The sequence below is a fragment of the Ailuropoda melanoleuca genome, chromosome 8, assembly GCF_002007445.2.
Source record: "Ailuropoda melanoleuca isolate Jingjing chromosome 8, ASM200744v2, whole genome shotgun sequence".
NCBI classification, from domain to species: domain Eukaryota; kingdom Metazoa; phylum Chordata; class Mammalia; order Carnivora; family Ursidae; genus Ailuropoda; species Ailuropoda melanoleuca.
The window spans coordinates 102,053,035-102,067,922 of NC_048225.1; the positions used below are offsets into that span (position 1 = coordinate 102,053,035).

The 14,888-nt window shown below is 38.1% G+C and overlaps 1 protein-coding gene across 8 annotated transcripts in view; it reads left to right on the forward strand.

Annotated features, from left to right (window-relative positions):
- PPP1R12B (protein phosphatase 1 regulatory subunit 12B) overlaps positions 1–14,888 on the forward strand; it is a 204,915-nt gene that overhangs the window by 47,318 nt on the left and 142,709 nt on the right. For all 8 annotated transcript variants that reach the window (XR_004627338.1, XM_034667052.1, XM_034667053.1 and 5 more), the window contains exons 2-3: positions 3,331–3,461; positions 8,824–8,942. Coding sequence is in view for 7 of the 8 variants with exons in the window: in XM_034667052.1 (XP_034522943.1) it covers positions 3,331–3,461; positions 8,824–8,942 (250 nt within the window). In the remaining variant the exon portion in view is untranslated. The remainder of the gene's footprint in view (positions 1–3,330; positions 3,462–8,823; positions 8,943–14,888) is intronic.

Genomic DNA, 14,888 nt, shown 5'->3' on the forward strand with positions numbered 1-14,888 from the left:
TGTTGAAAAAGAGACCATTATGAATTTTGGCTATAAGCGTCATCTGGCTTCCAAAGGTCAGGTTAGAGGAATATATTATATTGCATCAAATCTTATCTAGGCTGATATGTTAGCTAATCTCAGTAAATGTAAAAAGAATATCAAATAGTTTGGGGAAAATGAACAGAGATGCTTTCTGTAACCAGGGTTACCTAATTAAATTTTCATCCAAATTGAATCTGTCTTTGTTCATGCATGCCCCTGCTTCTAGGCAGGATTGACCTGAGGTTTATCTCTGGAAGAAGTTCCTGTAAGTTCTCTGAGTAAGATATGTACTACTTAAGCCCCATATATATATAAATTTGGAAAAGGAAAGAGTATTTTGATAGCTTGTACAGACAATTGTGGATACTCATGTCAGGGTTTTTTTCTTACTTTGTGACATCAAAATTGAATGGTCTAACTTATACTTTGAATGAATCTTTTACCCATGCATGATTATCTAATACCATGTATTTCATTAGTACTTGGAAAATAAGGGTTCATTGAGTTATGCAGATTTTCCAAATGTTAATGCATTTACTTATACATTTGTGGATAGTCCCACTGATCTCGTCAGAAGAGTGTTAGGAAGCTGTCCAATGTTCATGGTAGTGGTATGTTTCCCAAAATTCCGAGTTCTTTTGGATGGTCAAATTTTATCACTGGCAGCAAATACTAGTTATTTTCTTTGAAGTGAACAAGGCTCACCTTGTTCATTTTCAAGTCTTAAACCATAATTTGCATGTCACTTGTTCTTTTGAGTAAAAATAGCATTCCATGAAAAAGTGACTAGTTCATCTCACAATAAATACACAAGTGCTTTTTTCTTGGAAATGACTGTCATACTTTGGGACGCAGCAGAAGTGCTTAATGTATACCTCCTATGAGATTTAATAAAATTAATAACATTTACTACTTCATCAAGGCCATTCTTTTTTTTTTTTTTTAAGATTTTTTTGGGACACCTGGGTGGCTCAGTCAGTTAAGCATCTGCCTTGGGCCCAGGTCATGATCCCAGGGTCCTGGGATCGAGTTCTGCATCAGACTCCTTGCTCAGCGGGAGCCTGCTTCTCCCTCTGCCTGTATTTCCCCTCCTTGTACTCACTCGCGCACGCTCCCTCTCTCTCCCTCAAAAAAATAAATAAAATTTTATTTGAGGGAGAGAGAGAGAGAGCGTGAGCAGGGGAGAGGGGCAGAGGGAGAGGGAGAAGCAGACTCCCCTCTGAGCAGGGAGCCCTATGTGAGGCTCTATCCCAGGGACCATGAGATCATGACCTGAGTTGAAGGCAGACGCTTAACCAACTGAGCCACCCAGGCACCCCCATCAAGATCATTCTTAAATGAAGCTGTTTTTTTTAATTTTTTAAAATTTTTTATTTTTTTTAAGATTTTTTATTTACTTATTTGACGGAGATAGACAGCCAGCGAGAGAGGGAACACAAGCAGGGGGAGTGGGAGAGGAAGAAGCAGGCTCCCAACGGAGGAGCCTGACATGGGGCTCGATCCTGGAATGCCGGGATCACGCCCTGAGCCGAAGGCAGACGCCCAAAGACTGCGCTACCCAGGCGCCCGTTTTGTTTTGTTTTAAACCGAGGTTGCGTGGTAGGGAAGAAAACAGTGAGTACTAGTATCCTTTGATGCTACTGCCTTAATTCATATAAAGGCACCAGTAGTTTTACCCATAATACCTTTTGTATCCTTAGTGCAAATGTCAACACAGTGAAAAGGGCAAATAATGTCTTAATATTGTTATAGAAAATCATTTTGATCTGATAATAGCTTCTCAGCTAAAGTTTTTTTTTAAAGATTTATTTATTTATTTATTTTTAAAGATTTTATCTATTTATTCATTCGACAGAGATAGAGACAGCCAGCGAGAGAGAGAACACAAGCAGGGGGAGTGGGAGAGGAAGAAGCAGGCTCATAGCGGAGGAGCCTGATGTGAGACTCGATCCCACAACGCCGGGATCACGCCCTTAGCCAAAGGCAGACGCTTAACCGCTGTGCCACCCAGGCGTCCCATAAGATTTTTTTATTTATTAATTTGATAGAGCGAGACAGCCAGCGAGAGAGGGAACACAAGCAGGGGGAGTGGGGGATGAAGAAGCAGGCTCCCAGTGGAGGAGCCTGATGTGGGGCTTGATCCCAGAACGCTGGGATCACGTCCTGAGCCGAAGGCAGACGCTTAACGACTGAGCCACCCAGGCGCCCCTCCGCTAAAGTTCTAACTTCCATCACACACACACCTCCAACCCCCAAAGGGGTGATTTAAAGACAAGTTTTTTAAAAAAGGAGTCTCATTTGTTTCTAGGTCCTGAATTATTCCAACTGTTTTAGAACCATAAAAGCCTTGATAATGACTGCCTTTATCAATGTGGGCATTTTACTTCCTTTTTATTCTGTAGATAGCTTAAGACAGCCTTTTGGTCTGAAGATCTCATCGCTATTTGTTATGGGTTTCTTCTAGGCTTAGGGGAGGCCTAAAATTTCTATTCAAAGAGCTCCTCTGCTTTCTCTTAGCTGTTGCTGTGAGAGGGGCAGCTAAAGATCCCTAACCATTCATAACTACAAGCGTACTTTGCTGTATTGTTTGGAGCCATTCGAAAAATACATGAAAAGAAAGTACATTTCTTAGGTTTGAAGTGATCACCTCATCCTTTCTCACCAAAGCAGGGATTGTTTGAATCTTAAACTGTAGCTTCCCACTGAGAAAATTGCATTTGATTCTGTGTGACTGTTTTCTCTTGAAATTCGTAAGCAAAGTAGTGGTTTCTAGCAGGTCCTCTTTTATGTTATGATGATGAAACAGCTCACCATTTATAGTACTTTAGAAATCATTTTCACTATTAAGCCTAATAGTACTATAAATAAAATTAAGTGTCATTATACCTATTTCACAGCTGAGTTTTTTTTTTTAAAGACTTATTTATTTATTAGAGGTACAAGAGTGAGGGGAGAGGAAAAGAGAGAGTCTCCAGTAGACTCCCCACTGAGCTCAGAGCCTGATGTGGGGTTCAGTCCCATGACCCCAAGACTGTGACCTGAGCCAAAATCAAGAGTTGGAAACTCAACCAACTGAGCCACCCAGGCACCCCCACAGCTGAGATATTGAGGCATGCAGACACTTCTGGGGTTTGCATAAAATCACAAAGCTTAGAAGTCATCCTCTGGACACTTTTATTGGTGTGCAAGAAATAGAAATTAATATATCATTACAACTGCTGTATTGTCAATGCCCAGAGCAGTGTCTGGCACACAGTAGAACTCAATAAGTACTTGTTGAGTGAATGAATGGACTTTTCTTTTCAGGCCTGTATTGATGAAAATTTGGACATGGTGAAGTTTCTGGTGGAGAACAGAGCCAATGTAAACCAGCAGGACAACGAGGGCTGGACACCCCTTCATGCAGCAGCTTCCTGTGGCTATCTCAACATAGCAGAGTGAGTCTCTGTATGAGTTTGGATTATTTGTAGGAATAGCCTTCATTTCTCTTCTGCTCTTAAAAATTTGAATTCATAAATAGTTATAATTTCTGTTACAAATTATAAAAGCAGTAGGTTGAATCATTTTTAAGGAATAATTGATACTGTGTTTTTATATAAACACACAATTTGTTTGGTTTTTTAAAGGATTTATTTATTTATGTTAGAGAGAAAGAAAGACAGCGCCAGTCAGGGGAGGGACAGAGAGAGAGAATCTTCAGGCAGACTCCCTGCTGAGCACAGAGCCTAAGCCGGGGCTCAGTCTCATAACCCATGAGATCATGACCTGAGCTGAAACCAAGAGTCAGCTGCTTAACCAACTGAGCCCCAAATCCACAGTTTTTTAGTTGAAAATTTTTGTTTGCTTCTATTCTCAGGTAATTCATATTTGTTGGGATATTTAGAGGTGGCTTCTGTTGCACTCTCTGGGTCACTTTCTGAGCAACTATAACAATATGTGGGCAGGCCTAGAGATTTTTTCTGGACTTCTTTGTAAACTTGTTTTATTGTTTAAGAAAAAAAATCAGTGCTTAGTACAAACGAAGATGGAGAATGCCTGGCATACTGATCACAATACCCGCATAGTTAATGGCAGAAGAATGAGCCTAAACATGGAACAAAGGAAGGGATTGGCATGTATTCTCCACATTAGTTGAATGAGTATGTTTATTAAGACAAATAAGTAGCTCCTGACCTCTATGACAACTAGTTGCCCCTGCCTTGGGCAGAAGAATCCTGACCACATAATGTCTGGTATATTAGAGGTACTAAATGTTGAATGAAGGAATAAAGGTTATGTTTATTTTTATATTACTTATTTATTTAAAAAATTTAATTAATTTGTTTTTTAAAGATTTCACTTATTTTGAGACAGAGAGAGCACATATGCAAGCAGGAGGAGGGGCAGAGGCAGAGGGAGAGAGAGAATTTCAAGCAGCCTCCATACTCAGCATAGAGCCCGATGCGGGGCTCGATCTCTTGACCCTGAGATCATGACCTGAGCAGAAATCAAGAGTCAGACACTTAACCAACTGAGCCACCCAGGCGCCTCTAATGGGTTTTTTTTTTAATAGGAAAGAGACTTTAGCAGTCAAAACATCTTTAAAATGAGACAATTGAGTATATTCTAGATGAGAGTAGATTTAGGTTGATAAGGTAAATTCACTAAATAAAATCATGATATTCTGTGATCCTTTGAAAATCAGATACTTGTTTTAAGGCCCTTTTCCATATAATTAGAGCTCTTATCCAGCAAACAGCAGGGAGGATTATGTTGGCAGCTGTGTGGAGGCCTGGGAATGGCTTCCCACACTATCTGATTTGCCCAGGTTTCCTTGGGGAGAGCCTGTGTCTCTGTTTTGCTTTGGAGCCAGGGATGCTCAGTGGGAGAAGTTAAACAAAGGGAGAGTCAGAGCCAGAGAAACACTAGGCAGCCCCGCTGGTGTTTGACTGGGCTGCTTGTTCTAAAAAGTGGACGACAGCATTGGCCCCAGAGCCAACAGAAACGAACAATGCAGTTTTCTTTAGTCTCAGCTCTTCACCCTGTTCTAATTTAGTAAAAATCAGTCACCTCTTCATCCCTTAGGCTGCCCTCTTTTCAGAGTCTCATAGGAAAGGCTCTGATTCTCAGCCTTATCACTAAGGCCAGTATTCTGATGTCTAAGGCTTATGGTGCCTTCCTCATAGATTTTGATTTTTACTTTAAAAATTTATCTAAGAAACAGTTATAGAACATGTTAGTACGTCATTTTTTATATTTCATTATTTGTTCAGGTGGCTTGTTTGTGATTTTTAACAAATCTTATTACATTCAAGAATTTCACTTTTTTCCATTGGAAGGTAATAAGCAAAAGCTCATGCTTGGAATTAGGATCACTTGTGTTGGCGTTGTCCATGGAGTCTCCTCCCCCCCCCCACCTTTTTGTGAAGCTGAGTACAGAGAAGGATTGTAAATGCTTTTTTACAGTGATTTCTTTAATTCATCTTTCTGGGTGAACACAATTCCTTTGGAAATAAGTTTAAAATTTAACAATCTCCTGCCCAAATAAAGATTACCTTGAGTGAAAGGAATCTATAAGAGTTACTATTTCCTCATATAAATTATTACTCATTAGACATATGAAAGTCTGACCAGGACAGTGACGATCTAGACTAGAATCTAATGCATAGGTGGGGTGGTGGTAGGGATGGCCTTCTTTAATTTATCTTTCATTATGCATATCAGTATTAGACAGGTTTTGACCTTGTCATTATTTACTTATTTGCAATATGTAGCATTATTTTCTGTACAATGGAAAAGAACCCCAGTGTTTATGTTATTCATTTTGGTTGCTTTACCTTAGGTCCTATGAACAATGTTTTAGATAAGATTAGCCCTCGGTCATTTTGTCTTTTTTTTAATCTTAAATTTTATACTCTTATGCTCCGAATCATAGGAATTCTAAATTTCAAGGGCGTGGAAACAAACAAAAGGCAAACTAGCTTTCTAGGAAGAATCGAAGGGCTGCCTGGGTGGCTCAGTTGGTTAAGCATCTGCCTTCAGCTTAGGTCATGATCCTGGGGTCCTGGGATTGATCCCTGTGAAAGGCTTCCCACTCAGCAGGAAGTCTGCTTCTCCCTCTCCCTCTGCCCACCCCCCACACTCATGCTCTCTCTCTCTCTCTCAAATAAATAAATAAAATCCTAGAAGAGAGAATCGAAGTGCATTCTGTTTCATGTTCCATTACCTTTTTGTCTCATAGTTGAACTCAGTATGATATACTTTTAAAAAGAGGTTTAGAGGCTATTATTTTTCTCATTTTAATATGAGTTCAGGCTTATTGTTAGTTAGCTGGAGTTTTATATTTTTATTACCAGTAAGTGTTTAACTTAGAAGCAGCAGATTGACCCAAAGGTACAGCATTTAGTTTGACTTTATAGTTTATTGGGATGCTAATTTATTCTGTGTTTTAAAACACATTAAATTTTCTTTCTTCCTCCTTTAGATTGTAGTAAAAATACCTTATATCTGTCATGAATTAGGAAGAATAGAAGGGCTTTATTTTCTGAGGGACCTATTTATTGAACTAATCGGTATTTCTGAGCCTCTGGGTAACTATAAAGATTCTCAGGAGTTAAGTAAACATTACTTTATAGATTGATTTTATTCTTGTTCAGGTAAAAGTGGGAAACTAAACAGGTTTTTATTTCTTTTTTTCCTAAAAATGATCTAGAAAGGTAAGCTTGCTTAACAGTAATCTCTGATTCATGGTGAGCCAGATTGCTTTCTAGAAATGAGTCTTCTTGATCATGAGCATAGGAACATGTCAGAAAAGAGAAAAGCAGGGGCCTGTATACCCAAGTGACATTGTGCCTGATCCAGTAAGGGATGGAACAGATGTCAGAACAGAGTGGTTAAGATGTTTCATTTATTTCAGGTAATGTAGTGCCGAGAGAAAAGAGATGATGTCAGAATGTCATAGCAGTGATAACACTGAGGAAGACACAGTTCTTGCCCTCAAGTAGCTTTCAGCCCAACTGGGCAATTTCATCAATAGTGTCTTAGCAGAGGTCCAGAATTAGTGCTGGGGAGGCCTGTTGGGGGAGAGGGAGGAATTGAAGGAGACAGAAAATTCAGTTGGTGAGAACAGGCAAAGGCTGCACGAAGGCAAAAGCATTTTAACTGGATTGAAATATGGAGTTTCTAGAAGGGAAAGGATAAGGGGAGGGTGTTTCATCCAGTTGGAGGAAACTACTTGAACTGTGGAAGAGAGCTGAGTGAGAGTGGGGTGTATTTGGGAACATGAAGTAATTCAGTTTGATTAGAGTATAGGGTACAGTTCAATCCAAAAAGCATTTATTGAGTGCTTACTGTGTAGATTATTTCCGTTTTGATTTTTCAGGGTGGGGGAGGTGTAATTGAATGTTTCTTTGGCCTGAAGTTGAGGAACCAGAAGAGAGAAGCTATTGAATATGTGGAAATGAAGGAGTAATTGATGTACAGAGGACTGATACTTGATGGAATGAAAAAAGCAGATACAGGGAATTGAAAAAAAAAAGTCTCTTCCTCTGAGACTGTGAGGACAGGAGAAAGAGCTGAAAATTAGAGGAATTGTGAATGCTTTTGCACTCTATATATGTGCAATTGATCCAGAAATTCACAACATTTATTGAAGCTCATTTATACCAGCAAAAACATGATTTTAATATAGTCTTTGTTGATTCTTTCTCTTTTGCCAACTCTTTGAATACAGTGACCAAATCTTGACTATCTTTTGAAAATCTGCGATATAAAATGTGGTACCTTAAACATAGTAGGGGACCTATAAATGCTCGCCAACTTGTTGAAGCTGATTTAAATAATTTTTCTTTCCCCCTCTAAGTACTCTGAGTATTCGTTAGAGTTCCCAGCATTACTGGGATTCTCACTGGCCAAAAGCAACTTGATCTAGTGAACAGATGAACCAGAATTGAAGATGGGAGGATGGGGCCACCTCCTCTGTCATTTGCCAATTCTTTGATTTTAGGAGACTAACATGTATGGGCCTCAATTTCTTGTGGAGGTGGACTGCCCATATTGTCTACTTCTTAAAATTGCCTGACACATTATATAATTTTATGTGAAAGCTCTTTGAAGATCAAAAAGGATCCATTTAAGGTATTAAAATGATCATACCTTCTTCTTCAGGATTGAATATTGCATTTCAATATAAAATCTAACTATTTAGAATTTAACTACTTATTTCTTTAGTAATTTAGTTTCCTTGTAGAGTGTAGAAGGTTTTTTGTAGAAGTCTCATTGAAGAAAGAATTTTGTGGAAGCATAATTTAGGTAGATTCATGAACATTTTATTTCATTATTTTTCTGTTTTCATACCCAGCACTACTTAATATACTTTAATGTGGCACTGAGAAAGTTTTTGCGAGAATTACTTCCTTACATATCTTCTGAGGGTTCTTAATGCCAATATTACAAGTGTATAAATCCTTTTTGGAATCTGTGTTTGGACCTCAGGGATGGTGGGTGTTTTTATGACTGCGTGTCTTCCTTATGGTATTTAGAAAATCTCTTGCTATCCAGTGGGAGTGAGAGGGTGGAAGTTAGAAATATGAGTGTGAAAGAAATCCTGTTTGTTGGTATTGCTCGTCATGAAATAGAGAAGTTTCCAGTCCTAATTACTGAAGGCTAATGGAGTTAGAAATTAATAACGGAACATGTTATCTGGGACCCTATTTAAAACCCCCAAACAGTGGCCTTGATCTGCATTGAAGACATATGCATGAGTATAAATTAATATTAGACTGACAGAGATAATGTAGATCCTGGATCTTGTCTACACAGGTATTTCATTAACCATGGAGCCAGTGTGGGTATTGTGAATAGTGAAGGTGAAGTCCCCTCTGACCTCGCAGAAGAGCCTGCCATGAAGGATCTTCTTCTGGAGCAAGTAAAGAAGCAAGGTAACCTAAGCGATTGCAGGGTGCCAAGAGAGACTCTCAAACATTGCTACTTAGAAAATAATCCATTTGCTGTATAGAGCTTTTCATTATCATATGATAGGAAAGAATTAGATCTGTCTCCACAGCATTAGTCATCAGTCACCAACATCATGTATCCTCTTAATAACTCACACAATAATAGGCCAAATGTCAAAAGGATGACCGGCCATTCCTTGTTTTTGCCATATCCGAGGATGTATACCCATTGTATAGTTGGGAGTGACCTGAGTGACCTTTGATAATATGAATTAGACTGATGAGGAGCGTGAAGTTTCTCACTGTGTGTACCTGGTATTGGATTTTGCTACACATTATAAAGTCTAAAGAAAGGATGATATACGGTATAACTTTGAGTATTGGTCAAATTCTGTTGATGACCTTGCATCTTTTCTCTTGATGAGAGCTGAAAGTGGTGCTGGTAAAAGTATTTATTATAACCTCTGAAATGATCCTTAACCATACTGACCATGAAAATTATTCTGTAGTTTGTTATTTAGAAGAATAAATTCTACAAATACCAATTTTAATTTTTAGAGGAATCCATATCAGAGAATAAGTCAGGATTTTCCTGAAGTCTCTGGGTTCTTTTAATTAAAAAATATTGCAAACAGTCAGATGGCAGGGAGGACAGTTTTAGGAAGTTTGCTAGAACCATCAAAAAACTTTGTGGACATGATTTGTAGTGATGTGTAGTCTTTCTGTTAAACTAGCTTACCCACAATCTGCACTTTATTCCAAAAGATTAAGCTCCAGTGGCCTTTCCTGATATGATCCTTTAGAACAGGCAGGCCAATCCTGGCCACGTCCGTTTGTTCACATATTACCGGAAGCTGCATTTGCACTACTGCAGCAGAGTTGAACAAACCGAATGGCCCACAAAGCGGAAAATATTTAATAGCTGGCTTTTTATGGAAAGTATGCCAATGCTTTAAATAATGATGTCCTAGGACAGTAAATACTTGTTTTTACTGTCTTCCCTTTTATAATTTTTGTGCCCTTTGAATTAAAGAACTTTATACTTAGTTTACCATTCAGTCCCACGCAGCCTCATGCTGAGATTGACATCACAATTTCCAAAATCTTCTTTTTTTTTAAACAAACAGGTTTTTAAAATAGCTTTGATTTAAGAAACCAACTTTTCTTTTTTAAAAAGACAGATTGATTGATTTGAGAGAGAGAAGGGGGAGGGCAGAGGGAGAGAATCTCAAGCAGACTCCCTGCTGAGTACAGAACCCCACGTGGGACTTGATCTCATGAATCATGAGATCATGACCTGAGCCTAAATCATAAGCCAGACGCTCAACTGACTGAGCCACCCAGGCGCCCCAAGAAACCAACTTTTCTATTTTGATTTCTGACTCTTCAATTAAGGATTAAGGAATGTGCTCTGTTGGAAGAGCTGTTCAAATGTGTGCTTAACTTTGCAGCACTTTTCTCTCTTTGTGTGGAATTCTGGTATGTTCTATATCAGATACCCCTTTCAATTCGTCAAGACAATATAACAGTCATAAATACATATGCACCCAACTTTTGAACACCTAAATATATTAAATAAATACTGACAAATCTGAAGGGAAAAATAGACAATAATATGATAGTAGAAGGGGACTTCAGTACCCCACTTCCAACAATGGACAGGTCACCCGAACAGAAAACCAACAAGGAAACATTGGACTTGAACTTTAGACCCTATGGGACCTAATAGACATATACAGAACATTCCATCAATAACAGGAAGAAAACTGGGAAATTCACAAATATGTGGATATTAAACAACATGCTGCTAAACACCCAGTAGGTCAAAGAAGAAATCAGAGAAGAATTTAAAAATATCTTGGGGTGCCTGGGCGGCACAGTGGTTAAGCGTCTGCCTTCGGCTCAGGGCGTGATCCCAGCGTTATGGGATCGAGCCCCACATCAGGCTCCTCTGCTGTGAGCCTGCTTCTTCCTCTCCCACTCCCCCTGCTTGTGTTCCCTCTCTCACTGGCTGTCTCTATCTCTGTCAAATAAATAAATAAAATCTTAAAAAAAAATCTTGAAACACACAAAAATGGAAACATAGCATGCTAAAACTTATGGAATGCAGCAAAAGCAGTTCTTAGAAGTTTATAGTGACAAATGCTTACATTAGGAAAAAAGAAATATCTCAAACAACTCACCTTTACATTTCAGAGAACTAGAAAAAGGAACAAACTACCCCAAAGTTAGCAGAAGGAAGGAAATAACAAAGATCAGAGCAGAAATAAATGAAACAGAGACCAGAAAAAAAAATAGAAAAGATCAATGAAACTAAGAGCTGTTTTTTGAAAAGATAACTAAAATTGACAAACCTTAAGCTTGACTAGGAAGAAAAGAGAAGACTGAAATAAAATCAAATGAAAGAAGAGGCATTACAACTGATACCACAGAAATACAAAGCCTCATAAGAGACTACTGTGAACAACGATATGCCCACAAATTGGATAACCTAGAGGAAGTGGAGAAATTCCTAGAAATTTACAACCTACCAGGACTGCATCAGGAAGAAGTAGAAAATCCGAACAGACTGATAACAAATAAGGAGATTAAACCAGTAATCAAACAACAAGAAAAGCCTATGGTTTCTCTGGTAAATTCTACCAGACATTTAAGGAAGAATTAATACCAGTCCTTCTCAAATTCTTTTAAAAAAAGTGAAGAGGAGGGAACACTCTCACACTCATTTTATGAGGCCAGCATTACCCTGATACCAAAGCCAGATAAGGACAGTACAAGAAAAGGAAACTATAGGGGCACCTGGGTGGCTCAGCCATTAGGCATCTGCCTTCGGCTCGGTCATGATCCCAGGGTCCTGGGATTGAGCTCCGCGTCAGGCTCCCTGCTCGATGGGAAGCCCGCTTCTCCCTCTCACTCTCCCCTTGCTTGTGTTCCCCCTCTCGGTGTCTCTCTCTGTCTAATAAATAAATAAAATCTTTAAAAAAAAAAAAAAGAAAGAAAGAAAGAAAAGAGAAGGAAACTATAGGCCAATATCTCTGCTGAATGTAGATGTAAAAATTCTCAACAAAATATTAGCAAACCAAATTCAACAGCACAATAGAAAGAAAGATCATACACTACGATCAAGTGGGGTTTATCTCTGAAATGCAGGGGTGGTTCAACAAACATAAATCAGTAAATATGATACATAACAATAGAATGAAAGGTAAAAATCATATCTCAACAGATGAAGAAAAAGCATTTGACAAAATACAACAACGTTTCATGGTAAAAATTAGAAGGAATTATCTCAACATAATAAAGGCCATATATGACAAGCCCACGGTTAACATCATACTCAATGGTGAAAGGTTGAAAGTTTTTCCTCTATGATCAGGAACAAAACAACAGTGCCACTCTCACCACTTCTATTCAACATAGTACTAGAAGTCCTAGCCAGAGTGGTCAAGCATGAAAAAGAAATAAGAGGCATGTAAATCAGAAAGCAAGAACTAAAATTTTCTTTGTTTGCAGATGTTTATGATCTCATGTATAGAAAATCCTGAAGACTACCAAAAAAACTGTTAGAAGTAATGAACAGATTTGTTAAAGTTGCAGGATAAAAAATCAGTGTGGAGAAATCAGTTGGATTTCTATACATGAAAAATAAACTATCTGAAAAAGAAATAAAACAACCCCATTCACAATAGCATCAAAAACAATAAATTGGTTGGGAATAAATTTAACCAAGGAGATGAAAGATCTGAAAAGAAAGAAATTGAAGACGCATACAAATGGAAATTAACCCATGTTCATGGATTGAAAGAATTAATATTGTTAAAATGTCCAAAGCCATCTATAGATTCAGTGTAATCCCTATCAAAATTTCAGAGGCATTTTTCACAGAAATAGGAAAAACAATCCTAAAATTTGTATGGAACCAAAAAGACCCCACATAGCCAAAGCAATCCTGAAAAAGAATAAAATTGGAGGCATCACACTTCCTGATTCCAAAACTATACTATGAAGCTATAATAATCAAAACAGTGTGGTACTAGCGTAAAAATAAACATATAGACCAATGGAACAGAATGGAGGGCCCAAAAAATAAACCCTCACATACATGGTCAACTAATTTTTGGACAAGAGAGCCAAGAAGACTCAATAGGGAAGGGATAGTCTCTTCAATAAATGGTGTTGGGAAAACTGGGTAATCACATGCAGAAAAATGAAATGGGACCCCTATCTTACAACATTCACAAAAATTAACTCAAAATGGAGCTAAGAGTAATGCATATGACTTGAAGCTATAAAACTTCCAGAAGAAAACATAGGGTAAAACCTGGCATTCATTGGTCTTGACAACAATTTTTGGGATATGACACCAAAAGCACAAGCAACAAAAGTAAAAATAAATAAGCAGGACCACATCAAACTAAGGACCACATCTGCACAGCAAAGGAAACAACAAAATGAAGACATCCTACAGAATGGGAAAAAATATCTGCAAATCATATATTGATAAATACATAAGGAACTCATACAACTCAGTAGCAAAACAAAAACAAAAAATGGGCAGAGGAACTGGATGGACATTTTCTCGAAGATGACATACAATAGCCAACAGATTCATGCAAAGATGTTCAGCATCACTAATCATCAGGGAAATGGAAATCAAAACCATTGTGAGATATCACCTCACATCTGTTCAAATGGCTATCATCAAAAAGAAATAATAAGTGTTGGCAAGGCTGTGGAGAAAAGGGAACTCTTGTACATAAAGATGTGAATGTAAATTGGTATAGCAACTATGGAAAATTGTAGGAAATTTCCTCAAAAATTAAAAATAATACTACCATATGACCCAGCAGTCCCACTTCAGGCTATATATCCAGAAGAAATGAAACTAAAATCTCAAAGAAAGGGGTGCTTGGGTGGCTCAGTCGGTTAAGCGGCCAACTCTTAATTTTGGCTCAGGTCATGATCTCAGGGTCCTAGGAGTGAGCCCCATGTCAGGTTCTTTGCTCAGCAGGGAGTCTGCTTGAGGATTACCTCTCCCTCTCTCTCTACCCTTCCCCCCCAAATAAATAAATCTTGAAAAACAAAAAGATCTCAAAGAGATATCTGTACTCCTCTTTTCAAGGCATCATTATTCACAATAGCCAAGATGTGGAAGCAGCCTAAGTGTCAATCTATGGATGAATGGATAAAGGTGTTATATATATAATGGAATATTATTCAGCCACGAAAAAGAAGGAAATATTTCTATTTACAACAACATGGGTGGGCCTTGAGGGCATTATGCTAAGTGAAATAAGACAGAGAAAGAAACAAATATTATATGATCAGAGAGTAGAATGGTGGTTTCCAGGGGCTAGGGGTGGGGATGAATGGGGAGATATTGGTCAAAGGGTGCAAACTTCTGGTTATAAAATAAGTCTGTGGATCTAACGTGCAGCATAGAAACTGTAATTAATGATACTGTATTATGAACTTGAAAGTTGCTAAGCAATTTTAAATGTTCCCAGCACAAAAAAGAAATGATAATTATGTGAGGTGATACTGTAGTTAACTAACTTTATTGTAGTGATCATTTTACAATATATAAATATCAAATCAACATGCACAAATTTAACTTACACAGTGTTATATGTCTGTTGTATCTCAGTGATGCTGGGAAAAAAAGAAATAAAATAAATTGCTTACCCTTTCACCCCATCTGTCTCCCCAAATCAGACAGATAATCCTTAGGTAGTTCACAGGTTTTCATTTAGGAAGTGAGCTGGAAGGGAGTAGACCAAGCACAGATAAAGCATACTCATGAGTATAGAACTCTTTGGATGGGTATGTTTCTATTTAGGACATGTCATCATTTTTTGGGGTATTTTTTTGTATTTTTTAAATTAACATAGTAATGTATTATTTGTTTCAGGGGTACAGGTGTGTGATTCA